Source organism: Bubalus kerabau, chromosome 3 (genome assembly GCF_029407905.1).
Source record: "Bubalus kerabau isolate K-KA32 ecotype Philippines breed swamp buffalo chromosome 3, PCC_UOA_SB_1v2, whole genome shotgun sequence".
Lineage (NCBI taxonomy): Eukaryota > Metazoa > Chordata > Mammalia > Artiodactyla > Bovidae > Bubalus > Bubalus kerabau.
The window spans coordinates 188,950,359-188,970,366 of record NC_073626.1 but is presented as its reverse complement, the minus strand read 5'-3'; the positions used below and the strand labels follow the sequence as shown (position 1 = coordinate 188,970,366).

The 20,008-nt window shown below is 59.8% G+C and overlaps 1 protein-coding gene across 1 annotated transcript in view; it reads left to right on the top strand.

Moving 5' to 3' along the window:
• ARHGEF10L (Rho guanine nucleotide exchange factor 10 like) overlaps nt 1-20,008 on the top strand; it is a 153,286-nt gene that overhangs the window by 21,572 nt on the left and 111,706 nt on the right. Inside the window, 1 exon segment of the mRNA XM_055574325.1 lies at nt 16,732-16,806. Within this exon segment, the coding sequence (XP_055430300.1) occupies nt 16,773-16,806 (34 nt within the window). The 5' untranslated portion in view covers nt 16,732-16,772.

The window sequence follows — 20,008 nt, the reverse complement described above, 5'->3', positions numbered from 1 at the left end:
CTGTGGCTCAGACTGTAAAGAGTCTGCCTGCAACGCGGGAGATCTGGGTTCGATCCCTCGGTCGGGAAGATCCCCCGGAGAAGGAAGTGGCAACCTGCTGCAGTATTCTGGTCTGGAAAATCCCATGGACGAGGAGCCTGCCCTGAGGGGCTCCAGCCAGGCTCGGCCTGATATCTGGTGGCCCTCCCTGCAGCAGAGGGGAGGACGCTGGCTGGTACCCAGAGGCACAGTGGGGCCTGAGTCACGGCCGTCCCTGCCTGGGGGCCTGCTCCAGTGCTGGGCTGGGGGCTGAAGGGGTGAGGGTGAATCCCTGGTCTCTCGGGAAGCTGCCTGCCTTCAGCCCCCAGGTGGTTCCTGGTGAGGATGCCCCGCAAGACTTACTGTGTTTGCGTCCTGCTGCCTTGGGAGGGGCCCGCTTATTGAGGCTCTGCTGGGGACAGCGTGGCTAGACCCCTCGCCGGGGCCCTGGCTAGAGCACTCTGTCTACCGGTCCCCCCGCTTCTCCTCTTGACGGGCTGCCTGTGGGGGCCTCGTCCTACCAGCGCCCCCGAGTGGGGTCCTCCCGGTCCCACCCGCTCACCTGAGTGCTTCCCAGACAGCAGGGCAGCCCAGTGCAGGGTGCCTGCTGGAGGCTGAGGGATGAAGGTGTGACTGTCCCGGGGTTCCAGGCACAGCCCTGCAGCCAGCTCCCCCGTATGTTGGCTGCGTGACCTTGAGCCCTTTTCTCCTCTCTGTGCCTCTGTTTTCCAGTCTGTAGAATGGGAGTGATAATAGTTCCTCTCTCAAAAGGTTGTTATGAAGATTGACGTGATCATAGGACTGAAGGGCCTGGACTCGCTCTGGGCCCTTGGCAGGAATGATTGCATGTTTGGTGTTGCAGTGCTCATTTTGGAACCCGCTCCTTGATGGCACGGGGCCTAGTGCCTGGGCCCTGGACTCCACCCGTTCAGCACTGCCTTCAGGGCTGAGCTCCTGGGCCAGGTCGCTGGGGAGAGGCAGGTCAGGGCCGCGGAGGGGCCCTGACTCCCACTGGAAGCCCCCTGCCGCCTCCCTCCCTCCCTCCCTCCTGCTCCCTGCTCCGGGGCGTGCAGAGGTGAACTCTATGTGGTTTCCTTCACTGTTTCAAGGAGCATCAACCCCCATCTGTGTTCAGGGCCGCTCCCAGGAGTCCCCCAGGCCCCCAGGTCTCCCCTGCAGAAGCGCCCCGCCTGCTTTCGACCGTGGGTGCCCTATCGGTTTACCTTCCCCTGCTGGACCGTGAGCTTTGGGGTCTCGGGGCCGTGTCCATCCTTCTCACCACCGTGCCAGCCCAGCAGGGCCGCTCCTGCACGCAGCTTGCTGAGGTGCTTGGTGAGTAAGCCGTGTGCCTCGGCTAGGCTGGGGGTCAGCGGGGAGGGGGGCCTCGCCCCTGGCCCGGACAGCGCTCCATCTGGTGGTTTGTTCGTGAAATCAGCGATGGCTGCGAGGTGCCAGAAACAGTGCTGGGTGCTGAGCCCGGGAGGGGTGAGCCATGGTCCTCGCTTTGAAGAGGCTGCCCTCTCTCCCCACTTCCTGCCCCTCTGCCCACTTCCTGTGTTCCGGATGCCACGCCAGGTGGTGGAAGCACACGGAGAAGCAGGCCATGGTCTCTGCCCACAGTCTCTGCTCCGAGATCCACGAAAACAGTGCAGGTCCTTTGGAGACTTGGAGCCTGGTATTATCTGCCATGGAAACTGGTGGCGGTGATTTTGGTCTCTGTGTCCCTGTGACTGATAGCAGTAAGGCGACCCTGAATTAACAGGCCATAGTCTGCTCTGATCCTCAGAGGACTTGACCAGACACCCTGTGACCAGGGGTTTCCACCTTGGCCCTGTGGACACCGGAGCCGGATGATTTTCTGTTGCGGGGCTGGGCTGTGCGGAGCATTCCTGGCCTCTGCCCTCTGCATGCCACTCGCTTCCCCTGCCCTCCCAGCTGTGAGAACGCAAATGCCTCGCGATGTTGCCACGTGTCTCTCGGGGGCAAAGTCATCCCTGTGGAGAACCGCTGCCTTGGCTGGATCCGTGAAACTGTCATTGTGTAAGCCAAATGGAATGGAAAATTTGAAATCCAATATTGCCTCCCTCCAAAAAAAGCAAAAGAGGAAAAAAAAAAAGCGCCCACAACATCCCGTATTCCTTGGCTTTGGCTTAAAATCCAAACATCCGTTGGGAGGTGGGGGGGCCCTTGGAAGCTGGAGCAGCTGTGAGCTTTGGCCCAGAGGCGGAGCCTGTGGCGAAATGGGCGGGGCCATCGCCAGGCCCCATCCCCTTGTTCTGAGCAGCTACGGTGTAGGGCAGGCGTCCAGTGACCGCGTGGAGTCCACGGGACCAGCATCAGCCCTTGGAGAGTTGAGTTGGAATGTTGGACGGTTGCCCTCAGTCTCAGTTGGGCCCTGGCACTCTCCTCCACCCCATAGCGCGCATCCTGCTTTGTAGCCTTGCGTGCATGCGTCAGTCTTTGCGACCCCGCGGACTCTATCCCGCCAGGCTCCTGTGTCCATGGGATTTTTCAGGCGAGAATACTGGAGTGGGTTGCCATTTTCCTACTCCAGGGGATCGTTTCTGCCCAGGGGTTGAACTTGCGTCTCTTGGGTCTCCCGCTTTGCAGGCAGATTCTTTGCTTGCTGAGCCATCAGGGAAGCCCATATGATGGACTTAGGTGATTGTTTAGCATCTGCCTGCCTGTGGGGTTGTGGACTTCAGCGAGGCAGGAACCGAATCCCCAGAACCTTGCATGGTACCTGGCATGCGGTAGTGCTCAGTCAAATTTTGTGGAATGATTAAGAGATATTGTCGGATGGATCCAGAGAGAGAAGGACTGGCTTTCCTGGGAACTTCCCTGGGGGTCCGTAGTTAAGAATCTGCCTCCCAGTGCAGGAGTTGTTAGGGAACTAAGATCCCACCTGCCTCGGGGCAGCTAAATCACAACAAAGGCCCAGCTAGGCTAAAAAAAAAAAGCCTGGTTTCCCCCCCTCCCCAGAGGAGGGTGTGGGGCCTGGAGGCTGGTCTAACATGCGGGACACACACGTGGAAGGTGGGCCCTTCATCACTCACCTCCCAGTTTGCATCCTTATGGGAAAGGAGATGCTGTCTCTGCCCCTGACTGAGATCCTGGCCACAGGACAGACCTCGGGTCAACCTGGCGAGGGGCTCAGCCCTGGCAGGGAATCCACAGGTGTCTGTGCTTGCGTCCACCCCCCCGCCCACACCAGTGTGGCATTATGGAGTGCCTGTTCATTCTGGTGGCTGCAAGCAGGGAAGCGAGCCCTGGATCCTGGAGCCCCGCATCCTGCCTTCCCAGGTCCGTCTCTTCCCACAGGTCAGTTGAGGATGCTCCTGGCACGGTGTCAAGTGACAGGCAGGGGCAGCCGCGGTGGGGGAGTCACTGTGAGCTTGTTGCCTGGAGGGGGTTTGCTCTTCCTGAGTTTAGCATTTGGGTTCAAGCAAGGAAAGCAGCCTGATGTCTGCGGCTCTCTGCAGGCCAAGTCTCCAGGCTTTGCATAAGGGACCCTCGGCAGCAGGCTGCGAGGCTGCCCCACCCCGCGACCACAGCGTTCAGGCAGGTGGACCGTCTTCCTGGCGCCATACACTGGGTTTCGGTGGTCGCCGTGTTTCGCCGCAACTGAGGAAACTCAGCGTCGCTGCTCCCTTTGGGGCCCTCTCCCTGACTGTGACCTTCACTGCCTCCTTTGGGGCCTTCTTCCCGACTGCGACCCCCCTTTCTGGAATATTGCCTTTTTTTTGTTTGGCTGTTCCTGGTCTTAGTCTCAGCACGCAGGGTCTTCGCTGAAACACGCAGGGTCTGCACTGCAACGCACAGAATCTAGTTCCCTGACTGGGGATCCAACCCGGGCCCCCCTGCACGGGAGAAGAGCCTTTCTCAACCACTGGGGCACCGGGGAAGCCCCTGGAGTCTTGACTTTGAAAGGCGCAGGACGCAGGTGGAAACTTTGTGGAGCCGAGTGTTAGCCTCAGGGCCGGGTCCAGGGGTCCCTGAGCCCGTCAGTGGGGTCACGGCACAGTTAGACGCTGTGAGAGGGGCTGCCCCTTCTCATCTGGCTCTCACTGGCCCACGAAGGCTCCTGACGACAGTGTTGGGGAGGGCCCGCGGGCTACTCAGCTCTGCCTGGGACCCCCTTCCTGTAGATGGGGCTGCTGTCCAGTTAGAGGGAGGTGCTCATTCATTCATTCAACAAACATCTGTTGAGCACCTACTGAGTTCCAGGCTCTCCTCAAAGCATTTTATGTGAATTATTATCTCAGTTACTGTTCAAGTGTTAGTCGCTCAGTACTGTCCAACTCTTTGCAAGCCCATGGACTGTAGCCTGCCCGGCTTCTCTGTCCATGGGATTTTCCAGGCAAGAATACTGGAGTGGGTAGCCATGCCCTTCTCCAGGGGATCTTCCTGACCCAGGGATTGAACCTGGGTCTCCTGCATTGTAGCCGGATTCTTTACTGTCTGAGCCATCAGGGATATCTCATTTAATCCTCATAAAAGCCCTTTGCAGTGGGGATCTTAAGGAAATGGCAATCCACTCCAGTACTATTGCCTGGAAAATCCCATGGACAGAGGAGCCTGGTAGGCTACAGTCCATGGGGTCGCAAAGAGTCACACACGACTGAGCGACTTCACTTTCACTATGGAAGAGGGAACCAGGGATAGAATGGTGAAATAAAATCTTTGTGTCGTAGTAAGGAGGTGAAGGGCTGGTCACTGTCCTACCTGGGACTTCCCGGGTGGTTCAGTGGATCAGACTCCGTCTGCCAGTGTGGGGGACACAGGTTCGATCCCTGGTCTGGGAAGATCCCTCCTGCTGCGGAGCGACTGGGCCGGCACACCAGCAGTGTTCGGTGAGTGAGGCCCGCTGTTGGTGCTGTTAACTGCTGAGCCGAGCTCTGGAGCCCGCAAGCAGCAACTGCTGAGCCCTTGCCCTGGAGCCTGCGCTCTGCAACGAGGAGCCCCTGCAGGGAGAGGCCTGCGCTGCGCTGAAGAGCAGCCCTGCTCTGCGCGACTAGAGAAGGTCTGTGCAAGCGGCGAAGACCTGGAGCAACCAGAAATAAACAAATAGAAGCCACGCTTGGGGCCTGATGGCACCAAAAAGGGGCTCCCAGAGGACACCCTGCAGGGCCAGAGGCAGCCTCAGGGTGGGGAGCCCTGGTGCAAGGGGCACCTCACTCCCACCAGGCAGCGGGCGGGCTCGGAGCTCATGGCGCCCGTGCGGGTTCTGCGCCAAGGGCTGTAAGGAGGGGCACAGGCGTCCTCTGCAGGACGGGCGGCGGGCGGCGTCTGAGCTGCCTCAACCCCTAGGAGTCCAGTCACAGGTCTGCTGAGCACCGGCCTGGTGTTTGGGACAGTCCCCCCCGCCCCCTGCCCCGGGGTCAGAGTCCGGGCTTTGACTCCCTCCCAGGACAGCAGGCTTCAGGGCCAATCCGTTTCATGGTTGAAACCACCTCCTTTCCCGCCGAGCTCCTCCAGCCCAGCCTCCTCTGCTCTCTGCCCCGAGCCCCAGGCAGCACCTCTGGGAGGCGAGATGTTCACTGCAGGGGTGTGCGGTGATGGATCCCTCGGTCTGTTGAGGAGGAGGCAGCCGCTACAGGGGACAGACGTGGCTGGACGTCTCCACCCGGGGCTTCATCACGGATCGGCCTCTGATGGCCTTCTTGACCGTGGATGGATCTCTTTACGTCCCTGAGCCTCAGTTTCTTCCTCTGTAAAATGGGCTGATTCCATCCCTTGTGGGTGCCCTGCCCCCTTTGGGGCTTGGTGGGAGGACGGGCTTTTCTGTGACTCCCTGGCAGGTGCGGAGGACAGGGAGCGCAGGGAACACACTCACGTCTTCCCTGGGGGAGGCTGCGGCACATATTAAAGGGGCGGCTTGAATCTCAGTGCTGCGCCTTGGGGCTGAGGCCTCTGGGTCCCCTGGAGCTCCACACGGGGCATTTCAGGAGACCCCAGATGCTGCCCAGACAGCTCGCCTCGCCTTGCTGGGGTGGGCTGAGCTATTTTTTAGCTCCGAGTTCTGCACGGGTCATTTCTTCCTGCCCAGAGCTCTCTCTGGGACAAAGTGACAGCCTCTTCACTGAGGGAGGCAGAGCTTGGGCCAGAAGAAGAGGCTGGAGCCAGAGTGGACCCCTGTGGGCCGCGACCGGGAGGCTCCCTCCACGCGGGCAGACTGCCCGTGGGGGCTGTGTGACCCTTCGCAGGAGAGCCAGGCATGTGCCAGGGTCCTTCACCTGCCTGCCGGAGCGGCCGAGGGCTGCAGCCACGGCTACCTCAGGGTCCCGTCCCCTCTCCCAGCCCCATGCTCCGGACTCACCGGACTCACCAGAGCAAGAACCTGGTCTTTGGGGAGCAAGTTTGTAACAATAGTCGTGCCCACCCCACCCCTCTTCTGATCACTGCCTGACACGGGCCCCGGGCCTCTTCCCAGATGGGTTTTGGGGAGCCGCCTCCTGCACGGCTTGGCCCTGAGTCTGTCTGTGCAGTTCTCTGGGGAGGGGCCGTCCTGGCTGAGGCTGGGTTCGGGCGGGCCTGGTGTGGGGGCCCCCGGGCCTCGGCCGCCTCTTCCCCGCCCCTGAAGGTGGAGGTGGGACAGACCTTGGGGCTGGCATGGACTGGCCTTCCCTCACTCATGAGCAAGTGTGTGTCGAGGTCTGCTGTGTGCCAGGCGCTGCTGCAGGGCCGTGGATGGAGCGGTGGACGTAAACGATGATGTCCACGTTCTGGTCCAGCATAAGCATCTGGATATATAGACGCCTGGAGGGTCAAATACCATGAAGACGGGGAGAGCGGAGGCCGAGGACATGGTGTGCCGCGGTCACGCGTGGGCTGTTTGAGAAGCGGGTGCTTGGAGGGGCCTCTGAGAGTGGCCTTGGAGCAGAGCCCTGACGCGGGGCAGGCGTGGCCCTTGAGTGTAACTGGGCAAGAGTGTTTCAGGCAGAGCAGCCAGCTGGTGCTCCAGTGGTTAGGGACCCATCTGCTAATGCAGGAGACACGCGTTTGCCCTCTGGACCGGGAAGATCCCACGTGCCACAGAGCAAGGAAGCCTGGGCTCCACGGTGTTGAGCCTGTGCTCTGGAGCTGGGACTACAGCTGCTGAGCCCGTGCACCCTAGAGCGCGTGCTGCACAAGGGAAGCCACCCCAGTGAGCAGCCCGCACACTGCAGGGAAGAGGGCATCCGGGCAGCAGCGGAGACCCGGCACAGCCACGAACAAGCAAACCACGCCGTCAGTGCGGAGGCCCCGAGGCGGGGCGTGTGGGGCCTGCACGTGGTCCTGGTGCCCCGAGGCGGGACGTGTGGGGCCTGCACGTGGTCCTGGTGACTCTGGTGGAAAAGCTGTGGAGAGAGGTAGGCTTTTAAGTCAGGGAGGGCGGGGAGGGACTCATCGGGTGGGGTCTTGTAGGCCAAGGTGAGGAGCCCGGTTTCCACGGAGAATGAAGTAGGCATTTGAGGGTTTGCGCAGAGGAGTGACTCGGCTGCTGGTTGAGAACAGAGTATGTCGGGCGAGGGGTGAAGGGGGAGCAGGAGGCCCGTCAGGGGCTGATGGCCCTCGAGGAGATGGTGCTTTGGAGGGGGTGGTGGAAGTGGGAGCCACCAAGGTTGGCGGATGGGAGGCACGCAGGTGTGGGGGGCAGAGGAGCCAGGGCTGGGTCCGAGGGGTTCAGTCTGCGCCTCTGGCAGGCTGGAACTGCCCCCAGCTGAGGTGGGATGCTTGGGAGCAGTGAGGGCAGGTGTACTTCTGGGCAGAAGTCTGGAGCTCCTGGGGAGGTCAGGCTGGCAGTGTGACCGAAGAAGTGGTCTTTAAAACAGAAATGGTAGCGGTGGTCTTCCCACAGAAATGGGATGTTCCTGGTGGTCCAGTGGCTGAGGCTTCAAGTGGCCCAGTATCTGGAGGTCCTTGGCCCTTTCTGCAGCTTGGACCGTCCATCCTTTGCCACGTCCTGTCAGATTGGAGTCAGACAGACTCAGACCGGAGGCCTGGAGTCAAGCCCCTCCACTTCCTGGTCCCATCTCGTGTTTCCTGGGTGACTTTGGGAAAGTTGCTTCCCCAGTGTGGACCTCAGCTTCCCCATCCATGAAAAAGATGTTTTGGGCTTCTCTGGTGGCTCATCTGGTAAAGAATCCGTCCACAATGAGGGAGATCTGGGTTTGATCCCTGGGTCCGGAAGATCCCCTGGAGAAGAGAAAGGCTACCCACTCCAGTATTCTGGCCTGGAGAATCCCATGGACTGTATAGTCCATGGGGTCTCAAAGAGTCAGACACGATTGAGCACCTTTGACTTTTCACTTTTTCCAGCCTGGAAATGCTCTGCTGATGGTATGAGTATTCTAGAGTCACACTGGTACTAAATTGCCCGCGAGGTGGGCTTTGGATGGGGAAACTGAGGCGCAGAAAGGTGAAAGGGTGGTGCAGAGTCCATGCTTCCAAGTGTTTGTGCGGGGCCCTGTCGCGTGGGCCGCCCAGGATGTGACCAAGGATGCAGAACGCTCCGATCAGCAGTTTTTCACCTGGCCCTTTAGCCTGGGGCCTCCTGCCTGAACTGGCTTGCTGGGTACAAAGGGGTTAATGTGCTGGAGGCAGGGGTGGGGGGCGCCTGGAGGAGGAGGAGGAGGGGGAGGAAGAAGGGGAGGAAGAAGGGGAGGGGCTGTTCTGGGGACTGTGCTGGCCATGGTTTCCTAGCAACAGCCCCCACGAGTCCCTGCCGCCAGGGGCCCAGTGGGATCCTCTGCCTGGTGGCCCCCTTCGGGTGGCTGCCCTCACCGGTCCTGCCTGGGGATCCTGGACCCGGAGCACGCCCAGGAGGTCAGTGCAGGGAGAGGGGACACTCACCCGGGGCCGGGACAGGGCCTCCATTGTCCGAGGCTCAGCCACCGGCCAGCCGCACCCCTGCCCGCGGCAGGAAGCCCATTGAGCAGCCTGGTGCCCGGTGGGCAGGGAGCAGACCTGGCGCTGCTGTGTCTCCAGCACTCGAGGCTCCTGCCCGTCACCCCTGCCCTCAGCCACAGTCCATCTCCGTGACGCCCGGTCTGCGCTGCCCTCCCATGAGAGCCGCCCTGGGCCTCCCTGCCCGCAGCCCAGGGACTCGGCTCAGAGCGTCTGTCTCTCTGCCCCCTGTTCTTCACCAGTTGTGGGAGCCCAGTTGGGCAGGGGGTCTGCTGCACGGCAGTGCTCAGGAGACACCCGCGATGACCACTTCCAAGGTGATTGCTGTGTGATCTCATGGGTGGCGAGGGTCCCGGAGGTCAGGCCGGGCGTTCTTGTGTTCGGGCAGCCTGGCCTCCGTGGAGCGATCGGCAGGATGGGGCAGTGGGAGCCCCAGGAAGGGGACTAAAGTCTGTGAAGGCCCCTCGGGCGCCGTCAGACGTCTCTCCTCCTGCACCGGCGTCTGACGGGCGACGAGAAGCAGAGGGTGAGTGCCTGCCTGGGTCTAGCGGGGAGGGCGAGCCACAGGTTCAGTGTCTGGACCTGGTTTCTGCGGCCCCAGCGGAGCATGGTCCAGGCGTCTCATTGCGCTCTGTCCGGGGCTCTGAGCCCTGGACGTGTCCTTCTCGCTGTCGCCCTGCCTGTGTTTTCTCGGCTAAGCCCCTGCCTCTCCAGAGCCCCCGCGAGCCAGCCCTGCACGGTCTGCAGCCGGGGGGTGCTGCGTGCGCCGTCCTCCCGGCCCTGGTCCTTCTGGGCAGAGGACCCCCGGGGGAGCGGAGGTTGCCAGCCAGGCCATGGCCCCCTCCCGGGGCAGGGGCACCCCAGCCCCCGGGCTCCTCGGTGAGGTGCCCTGGGCAGATGCAGGTGCTCGGCTCTGTTCAGTGAGTGCGTCTCCACCGTGGGCTGTTTGCCGGTCCCGCGGCAGCCCCTGAGAGGAAAGGAAGCGGCCAGCCTAGGCAGGGAGACACTTTCAACGGGGCCGCCAGGCGTCCCGGGGTCACCTGTGCTCCTTGAAAGCAGCCTTTCTCTGGTGGCACACGTGAGCTCCCAGTTCAGGATTGCGAGCCGGAGCGCAGGGCTCGGGGCTTTCTGGCCACACCATGCAGCACGTGGGGGCCTGGTTCTCTGACCCGCGGCCCCTGCCTTTGAAGCGTGGAGTCTTAACCGCCGGACCACCAGGGAAGTGCCCCCCGCAACAGGTCTTTTTAGTTTTCTTTAAAAAATTACTTTGACTGTGCTGCTGTCCGTTGCCGTGTGCGGGCCTTCTCTGGTCATGGTGGACTGGGGCTCGTCACTGCGGCCGCCAGGTGTCTCCTTGCTGTGGCTTCTCTTGTCGTGGTGCACGGGCTCTGGGGTGTGTGGGCTTAGAAGCTGTGGCTGAGTTGGGCTTAGTTGAGTGAGCTCAGGGGTTGTGGTGCAGGGGCTTAGTTGCCTCGAGGTATGTGGAATTTTCCTGGACCGGGGATCAAACTCGCGTCTCCTGCCTTGGCAGGTGGACTCAACCACTGGACCTCCAGGGAAGTACCTTCTCCCCTGCCAACACGCACAGGTATTTTTTTAAACCAAGCTTGGGAAATACTGCATAAGATGAGTCTGGGGAGGTCTCACAGAGGAGCAGGGTCTGGGTTTTAAAGGTTGAGTAGGAGTTTGCTTATTGGCTCTGAGAGGTCGCACTGGAGGGAATAAACAGACCAAGCAAAGACCCAGAGACACAGAACAAGTGGGGTCAGGGATGGGCCTGAAGCTGGAGCTCTCAGGCCAGGCCTGGGAGCTGCTGAGATGAGAGAGATTGGTGGGGAGTTGGCGGCGGGGAGTGGGGAGCTGGGGGGGCTTGGGTTTCATTTTGAGGCGACAAGGAAGAGCCTGAGGGTGTGTATTTCGGGACAGCCGCTATGATGGCAGAGTTGGTGGGTGGGCCAAGCTCACAGCTGACAAGGGCTGAAAGCGAGCACGGCCCCTGGAGGCTGTGGCCGCAGCAGGGCCCCCCACCCCCACCCCCGTCTCACCTCCGGTCGAGCACTTTCCTCCTGGCTTCCAGGAGCTGGACACGGTGCCTCTGAGGCCAGAGTTGCGGGGGAGGCCGGGCCAGAGCCTGGCCCTCGTTTGGCTCTGTAGGACGGGCTGGCGTCTCCCCTTCCTCTGGCGAGTCTGCAGCCCACCCTCCCCTCCCCAGCCACACTCTCCCTCCAGCATCCAGCCTTCCCGGTCCTCACCCTCCTGGCCTGATTTGTGACGATCAGAGAGGCTTTCTTGTGTGTTTCTCTCGGCCTCATTTGGGCGAGTGGATGGGGCCAGTCACTGGCGTGAGAGGTGGGAGATGGTCCAGAGCCCACCTGCCAGCGCAGAGACGTTAAGAGACCCGGGTTCAATCCCTGGGTCGGGAAGAGCCCCGGAGGAGGGCATGGCAAGCCCTCCAGTATTCTGGCTTGGAGAAGCCCATGGACAGAGGAGCCTGGCGGGCTACAGTCCCTGGGGTTGCAGAGTTGGACACGACTGAGCGACTTAGCACGCATGGCCAGTTTCAAGAGCTAGTGAGGAGGGCCTGGTGCAGGCAGCCTGGAGGATGACTTCCTGCTGGGCCTCTGGGTTGGATGGACCTTGAACTCTAGAGGAAGGACAGACTGACAAGGCTTTGCTTAAATTAGAGCCTGGAAGACACCTGCTGTGGCGAGCACGGCTGCTGAGGGTGGAGGCAAGTGTGAATCCGGCTGTTCTCGGGGTTCCGGTCGCTGAACTTGACCTGCTTGGCGGGCACACCCAGAGCTGGGCTGGTCCTTTGCTTCTCTCTCTGCCTGAATGAGCTTGAGAAGCGCTGCTTGGGGGCTTCTCTGGCGGTCCAGGGGCTGAGACTCCGAGTTCCCAATGCAGGGGCCCAGGTTCGATCCCTGGTCACGGAGCTGGATCCCACGTGCCGGAACTAAAGATCCTGGTGCTGCAACAGAGACCGGTGCAGCCAAATAAAATATTAACAAATAAAAATAAATATTAAAGAAGCACCGCCTGCTTCTGGCCATTCTGTGCGGCGTCACCAGGAAGAGCTGTGTTCAGGGGGCCCGCCTGCCTGTCCAGTGCTGGCGGTCGTTTTGAGAGAGCGATGACCCCCAAGAGCAGAAAGTCTCCTCTAACCCCCACCCACGCGGAGGGCTGTGAACGGCGCCGTGACGACAGTGGCCGGGGCGCCGGGAGCTGCACCCGCCCGCACCGCAGCCCCGGGCTCAGCAGTGCAGGGTGTCCGTGGGGTGGGCGGGGGAGAGGCTAGATGGTAACGGTGGCAAGTGGCGGAGCTGGGGTGTGAACTCTGATCGACCAACGGGTTCCACCCTTTCCACGCCGCCTTGAAGCTACTGTCTGCTCCGACCTGTGATGTTATTTAGCCTTTTTAAAAATGAGAATGCTTGGGGCGTCCCTGGCAGCCCCGTGGTTAGGACTTTGGCTTCCACGGTGGTGGCTGGGGGCCTGATCCCAGGTCAGGGAGCTCAGAGCCGAGATGTTCATGGCCAAAAAACCAAAACACGAAAGAGAAGCAATACTGTAACAAGTTCAATGGACTTTAAAAACAGTCCACATCAAAAAAAATCTTTAAAAAATGAGAACGCTTATCTTCATCTTCCCTCCTTGTAATGCTCACTGTAGAAGAGCTCGAAAACTCAGAAAAATGGAAAGAAAGTGGGAAGAAAACCTGTGGAACCGTGCCGCCCTAGCGAGCACCGTTCATACCCTTCGTGCGTTTCCTTCTGTCCTCTCCCTCCCTGCGCTGCAGGAGCCCACTGGGAACCCCTGGATGTGGGCGATCCGAGTCGCTCTTGGTTCTCAGTCGACTTCCATCCCCAGCCAGGCCACCTCTTCTGCCAGAGACCGGCCCGGCAGGAGGTTCTGGGTCGCTTTTCGGAGAGAGGCTCGTATTAGGAGCATCGCGGCACAGTTCTCCTGGCTCAGCCTCCCACCCTGGAGCTTCCAGGCCACACGCAGCTCAGGGGAGACGTTAAAAAAACTAACCAAGGAAGTAGCCAAGCAACCCCGCCTGCTTCTTCCACACATTCACACCTACGCCCCGCTCCTGGCCCTGCCAGCCTGTGGCATCCTCCGGGCGGGGGCTGTCCTGCCCATTTTACGGAGATGTAGCCCGAAGCTCTGGGAGGCCAAGGGGAGGCCTGGGGCCCCACCGCGCAGCTGAGGTGGAACCCCGCTTGCAGATGGGTCTGACTTCGCCCAGGTCCCCGCAGCTTGAAGCCCTTGGGTTCCCCCCTGAGCCTTCCCCAGGGTCTCTTGCACTCCTGGGGCACGGGATCCAGACCCCCGGTCCCAGCCACTGGTCCTGTTTTGGTGGTGACATCAAGAACGGGCATCTTGGCACCGACCGAGCCTGCCAGGGCTCTGAGGCTGAGCTCGGGTGCTGCTGTGAGCCCTGTGGGCCAGGTGCCAGGACCCCAACTTTATAGGCGAGGACACTGAGGCTCAGCTCACCTGCCCTTGGGGAAGACACTTCCAGCCTGGGTCCCAAGGCAGCGCTTGGTCGTCACAGCCTGTGCCCTGGCTGCTAATGACAGCCGAAGAACCGTGGGTCCGAAGGACCCTTGCAAGAGTGTTACCTGTATTTACTCTTAATTTTCTTGAGGACTCCATGAAGTTGGTCCTTTTTAATCCCCATTTTGCAGATGAATAAACTGAGGCCCAGAGGTGGTGTTAAATAGCTCATCCGAGTATGATAGGCCCTGAGCAGTGGGGCCTAGGCGGTATCGGGTAGCTAGCCTTGAACTCTCTGCTGGCTGCTGTGCCAGGAGGGTCTCTCGCAGGGCCCCTGGCTGCTCTGAGCCTGCCCTCCTCACTCACTCACCCTGAGCCCTGGCACACATGTGCAGAACGATCGCCACAGGCCCTGGCTGTGCCGGGGGCTTGCTGGTGTGTGTCCTTGCCCGGGGAGGAGAGAAGGGAAAATAGATGTGTGTTTGGCTGCTCGAGTTACTCATCGCGCCTTGGGTTGTGTGCTAGGTCGCTCCAGGCGTGGCTGACTGTTTGCGACCTTATAGAAGGTAGCCCACCAGGCTCCTCTGCCCGTGGACTTTCCCAGGCAAGAATACTGGAGTGCCATTTCCTCCTCCAGGGCATCTTCCCAACCCAGGGATCGAGCCCACATCTCTTAAATCTTCCCCAACCCTTTGCTGAGAGTTTTCAGCGTGGGACTGAAAGACGCAGTCACGCACTTTGCGGAGATCAATTGGCTTTTAATCAGAGTGAAAAGTGCAATTCTCTGACCCAGCCCATCCCGCCGAGGAGGGTGCCCCACAGGTTCACGCATCCATGGCTCAAGACCAGGTGTGTGGAGAACGGATTATAGCAGCAAAGCCTGGAAACAACCTGGGCGTCCACTCAGGGATTATGTCAGTCATGGCAGACGCCCGCCCCCAGCACTCTGCAGGCATGAACTCGAGACTGATGTCTATGTACTGTGCTGTTCTGAAATGACCTTGGCGCTTCTCTAGCAGAAACAGCGGTTGCTAGGGCTCCCCGGGTGATGCAGCGGCTGAGTCTGCTGTCCCCCTGCGGGGCTTGCGGGTTCTATCCCTGGTTGGGGGGCTCCTGATAGGTCCCCACATACTGCACGTGGCCAAAAAGGAGGACCTGCTGAGTGAAGTAAACCAGACAGGGAAAGACAATTATGTAATGTCACTCATATGTGAAATCTTAAAAAACTGACACAAATGAATTTTTTTACAAAACAGACGTAGACAGCAAACTTACGATCATCAAAGGGGAAAGTGGGGTGGACGGGTAGATCAGGAGTTTGAGATTGACGCGCTGCTGCGTGTAGAACGGGCTTCCCCGTGGCTCAGGGGCAAAGAGTCTGCCTGCACCCAGAAGCCAGCGCAGGAGACGCCGGTTCGATCCCTGGGTCGGGAAGATGCCCTGGAGGAGGACATGGCACCCCACTTCAGTACTCTTGCCTGGAGAATCCCATGGACAGAGGAGCCTGGTGGGTTACCGTCCGTGGGATCGCCAAGAGTTGGACCCGACTGAATTGACTTAGCGTGCACGCACGTGGATTAAATACATAAACAGTCTGTATAGCACAGGGTACCGTTCGATACCGTGTAAAAAGCTATAATGGAAGAGAATCTGAAAGCGAATGGTGTGTGTGTGTGTGTACACACACTGACTCACTTTGCCGCACACTGGAGCACTGTGAATAGACCGTGTGCGTGCTGAGTTGCTGCAGTTGTGTCCGACTCTTGGCGACCCTACGGACGGTAGCCCGCCAGGCTCTGCTGTCCATGGGATTCTCCAGGCAAGAATACTGGAGTGGGTAGCCATTTCCTCCTTCAGGGCATCTTCCCGACCCGGGCATTCAGCCCACATCTCTTAAGTCTCCTGCGTTAGCAGGCGGGTTCTTTACCCCTAGTGACTCCCAAGAAGCTGTAAATAAACCTCAATTTTTAAAAAAGTGGTTGTACCACAGGGTATGCAGTGTGCTTTCTTCTGCATAAAGCAAGGCATTTATGCAGATGAACAGGCTGGTGCACGCATGGCACAGTCCCGGAAGGAGTCACAGAAACGGGTAGCAGCGGTCACTCCTGGGGAACCTCAGAGACTGCCTTCTCATGGTCAGCTAAGCTTCTGTGTTGTTTGGACTTTGAGAGAAGTGGAGCACTGTGGTTATAATTGAGCACACGCAGGGGTCCAGGGACCGGGTTCATGCCCTGGCTCTGCCGCTCACTATCTGTGTGATCTTGGGCTACTTTACTTATCCCCTCTGGGCCTCACTTTTGTCCTAATTTGGATGAATAGATATTAATATTTGTAAAGCACTCAGAATAAGGTCTGAGGTAGACTAGGCACTGCATAGATATTTGCTATTATTAATCAATTGCTATTTACATGCATTCTACTTTTATTTAGGAAGCCAGCTAATGTAAACAGAGGCTTTAGGATTGGAAAGGAAAGCAGGCAGGCAGCCAGTGTGCGGCAGGCCCTGATTAGAAAGGAGGGTTTGGAGCTTTCCCTCCAGGGCTGAGCCACTCTTCCACAGGGACGTCTAGACGAAGTGCCCCCAGCTCAGACTCGGGTGCAGAGATGGAGTGGGGAGAGCTCGGCGGGGCGCGCCTGGCAAGGTTGCTCCAGGGTCCAGTAAGCCCAGAGCAGGCCCTGGCGGCTCGGTCGTGGGCTCCTCCACCTCCAGGCCTGGAGATACTGCCCCCCTGCTCCGAGCACTTGGGGTTCCGCCCCGATCTGGAGCCACCCGCCTCCACGAAGCCCTTTCCTTCCCTCACACCCACGTGCCTGCTGGCCAAGCTTGGGGGCGGTGCAGGGGGAGACGGAGAGAGAGTGGACGGCCTTCGGTGGGGCCTGTGGGGCGGGGGTGGCCCCAGGGCACCCATGGTGACCAGGCAGCGAGGAGCAGGAAGCATCCGGCCCACACCCATGACCCTTCAGGCTGATCCAGTTCTGGAACGCGGGGGCTGAGCATGATCCTGGCGTCCGAGGCTGGAGCTCCCCTGCCAGCCAGAGGGGCCACCTGCGAGCCCAGCTTAGCCGCGTGGGCTGGGCACAGGGAGGCCTGGGCCGGCAGGGCCTCCCGGGTGGTGGGTGGCCAACCTGCAGCTGCTGGTCTCTCTGCAGGTTAATGATTCACCGTGCTCGCGCCATCCTGGGCTCCCGAAGCTGCTGGGAAATGGGCTGAGAGCGGCCGGCTGGCGTGCACCCGTTGGTCGCGAGCTGGTGACCCCTCTCTGTGGCTGGAACTTTGGCCTTGAACGCCCTCTAATCAGATTCCTGGCCTTCTTTTCACAGGCGAGCGGCTGGACAGTGCTGGTCTGGGCCGGCCCCGTCTGATGGCTTCCTCCCGTCCTCTGCAGCCTGCCGCAGGTACAGTCCCCTCGTCTGGCGTCCCGCCCAGGGCCTCTGACCCTGGCTGTGAATCTGGCCCCGCTGGCGGTTAGCTGGGTGCCCTTGGACCAGTGGCCTCTGCAACAGGGAAATAATGGGAAGTGGGCTCTGGGTGGGGGTTGGAGACTCTTCGCCTGTCCACCTGAGGGCCCCTGGGGAGATGAGCAGAACCCCTGGGACTGTGGCGTCCTCGGGGGTAAAACTGAGAACTGAGAGCAGGAGGTAGGGGCTGGGGGTGCTGCCCATCCATCTCCATCTGCTGAGGTTCCAAAGCCAGGCTGTCTGGCCATGGTGGGGTGGCCAGAGTCGGCAAAAAAAAAAAGGAAAAACACATACTTATGCTGAAAAAATTTTTTTCATAGAAATTCAGTTTGATGTCCTGTATTTTTACGTGGCGATCCTAACACTGGGGCCTCGGACAGTGCCGGTAGATCTGGACCCTGGAGGAGCTGGGCTCGAGGCCGTCTGTCCCGCTGGGCCCGGCCTTCCGTCCTCTTGTTCTCCCTGGGGGTGGCCAACGGCAGAATGGTAACAAGCAAGGGCTGCTTCTCGAGTCCAACCAGCCCAGTGGCTTGGTGTCTCTCTGGCCGTCTCGTTGCCCACAAGCGCAGTGTTAATAACGGCAGCCTCTCCCATGTGATTGCAGGGTTTAGGAACAGGTGGGGCTCCAGCGTGTGCTAATCAATGGCTCACTGCCTGGGACATGTCGTCACTGGGGCGTCGGCAGGACCGGCTGCCTGTGCCCCGCTCTGAGCCCCGGGGCCGAGCCCAGGAGGAATCTCTTCCCCCTTGAGCCTCCGTGTCCTTCTCCTCAGGGTAGGGGACCAGCGTGGTGGGCCCGCCTCCTCCGTAGCGTGGGCTGGCTCCCTGGGTCCCGGCCCCCTGGACTTGCTGGGGGCTCACTGGGGTTGGCTCAGAGAGCGTCTAGGAACATCAGAGGTGTGCGTGGCTCCCTCCCGTCCTGCGGTCTGTCTGTCTGGGTGGGGAGAGCTCAGTTCAGCTCTCAGTCACCCAGGGATGGGCTGTTTGACTTTAAAAGGCGCCATGGCTAGTTGGCTGGGTCTCAGGATCCTGGGAACACAGTTTGGGGAAAAGGGCACTTCCTGATTCATGGCTGTGGCTTTGGGTTCCACGATGTCCCCGCTCCCCGTCATCGGCACCCTGCACCCTTTCTGCTCCACACTGAGGGGCCAGACGTGCAAACTGAGAGCAGGATTACTTTATGATGAAATCAATTCAGTTTCATTAAGCAAACATTTGCTGGGCGTATCTGATGTTGCAGGCTGGTACCTGGTGGAAGCAGGCTCTTGGCCACTCTCCGATTCTCTGAGCGCTTCACACCGTCTTCCCAGATAAATTCAAATCCCCCCACCTCCTTGCAGCCGTGTTCTCACCCCGTCATCCTCAATCACGTCTTCGCTTTGACTGGGCCACTCACTGTTGTTCTCCGCTCCTGCTGTGGCCCTGGCCGCCCCCCAGCCTGAGCCTGTCAGGCCCTTGCTCACCCTTTCAGGCCCTGTACAGGGGCAGCCTGGTGCCAAAGCTGTGCCCCAGGCCCTGGCAAGCTCAAGCCCCCCCTCTGTTGAGCACTGGCTCGGTCTTCGGGGTTTTATGTTTTTCTCGGGTCAGATCTTCCTGCCTCATCCTGTAGTGAACTCCTTGACATTGAGGGACCACGTCTTACTTTTGTTTCAATCTTCTGGCCCAGGGGCTCCTGGAAACAGTTCACTGGATACTGTACAATCTATATGGTCTGATCAGTCCATCCTAAAGGAAATCAGTCCTAAATATTCATTGGAAGGACTAATGCTGAAGCTGAAACTCCAATAGTTTGGCCACCTGATGCGAAGAACTGACTCACTAGAAAAGATCCCGATACTGGGAAATATTGAAGGCAGGAGGAGAAGGGGACGACAGAGGATGAGACCATTGGATGGCATCACCAACTCGATGGACATGGGTTTGGGTGGACTCCGGGGGTTGGTGATGGACAGGGAGGCCTGGCTGCGGTTCATGGGGTCACAAAGAGTTGGCCACGACTGAGTGACTGAACTGAACTGAACTGATAGATTGCTGGGCTGACTGAAGCTATTTGTATTTTTTTTTTAATTTAGTCTTTACTTGCTGCACGCGGGCTCTCTGTCGTGTCAGGCAGGAGCCTCTGGTGTGACACGTGGCCTCTAGTTGTGGCGATTGGGCTCAGTCACGTGGCTCATGGGCTTAGTTGCTCTGCAGCATGTGGGAGCTTAGTTCCCTGACCGGTTCCCTGCATCTGCAGCATTGCCGTGTGGATTCTTCACCACTGGGCCACGAGGGAAGTCCTGCTGTTTGTACTTAGGTGGTTCAGTAAAGAATCAGCCTGCCAATGCAGGAGACCCAGGAGATGCTGCTTCGACCTCTGGGTGGGGAAGATCCCCTGGAGGAGGGCACGGCAACCCACTCCAGTCTTCTTGCCTGGAGAATCCCTTGGACAGAGGAGCCTGGGGGGCCACAGTCCGTAGGGTCACAAAGAGTCAGACACGGCTTAGCAACGGCTTAGCAACGGAACCACAACAACAACAAAGAGAGAAAACACAAAAGTAACCTAAGTCCCTGGACACAGCCTGGGGGCTGGGTCGCCTGGGGCTGGGCCTGGTCTCTGGATGGGGAGGCGGTCTCCATCCCCCCCGGGGTCAGGGCCTGGGCTATGTGACTCAAAGTGATGATAACAGTCATCACGATAATGACTGGGGCTTCCCCGGCGGCTCAGTGAGTAAAGAATCTGCCTGCAATGCAGGAGACACAGGAGATGCGGGTTTGATCCCTGGGTTGGGCAGATCCCCTGGAGGAGGAAATGGCAACTCACTGCAGTATTCTTGCCCGGAGAATCCCACGGCAGAGGAGCGTGGGGGCCTACAGTGCAGAGGGTCGCACAGGCTCAGACACGACGGAGTGAGTGAGCACAGCGATAATGTGATGGTGCGGCAACAGGGACGGCGAGCAGAGACGTCGGGAGGAGCTCGCGTTCAGCCCGCGAGGCCGGGCGCCCGGGGCCTCCAGTGTGCCTGTCCATCCCCCCTCCCAGCGCTCTGTCAGGCAGCTACTCCTGCTGTTCGCATTTGATGGACCAGGAAGCTGCAGCCCGAGGGTGAGATAACGCGACACTCACACAGCAGCCAGTACACAGGAGAGCTGGGGTCTG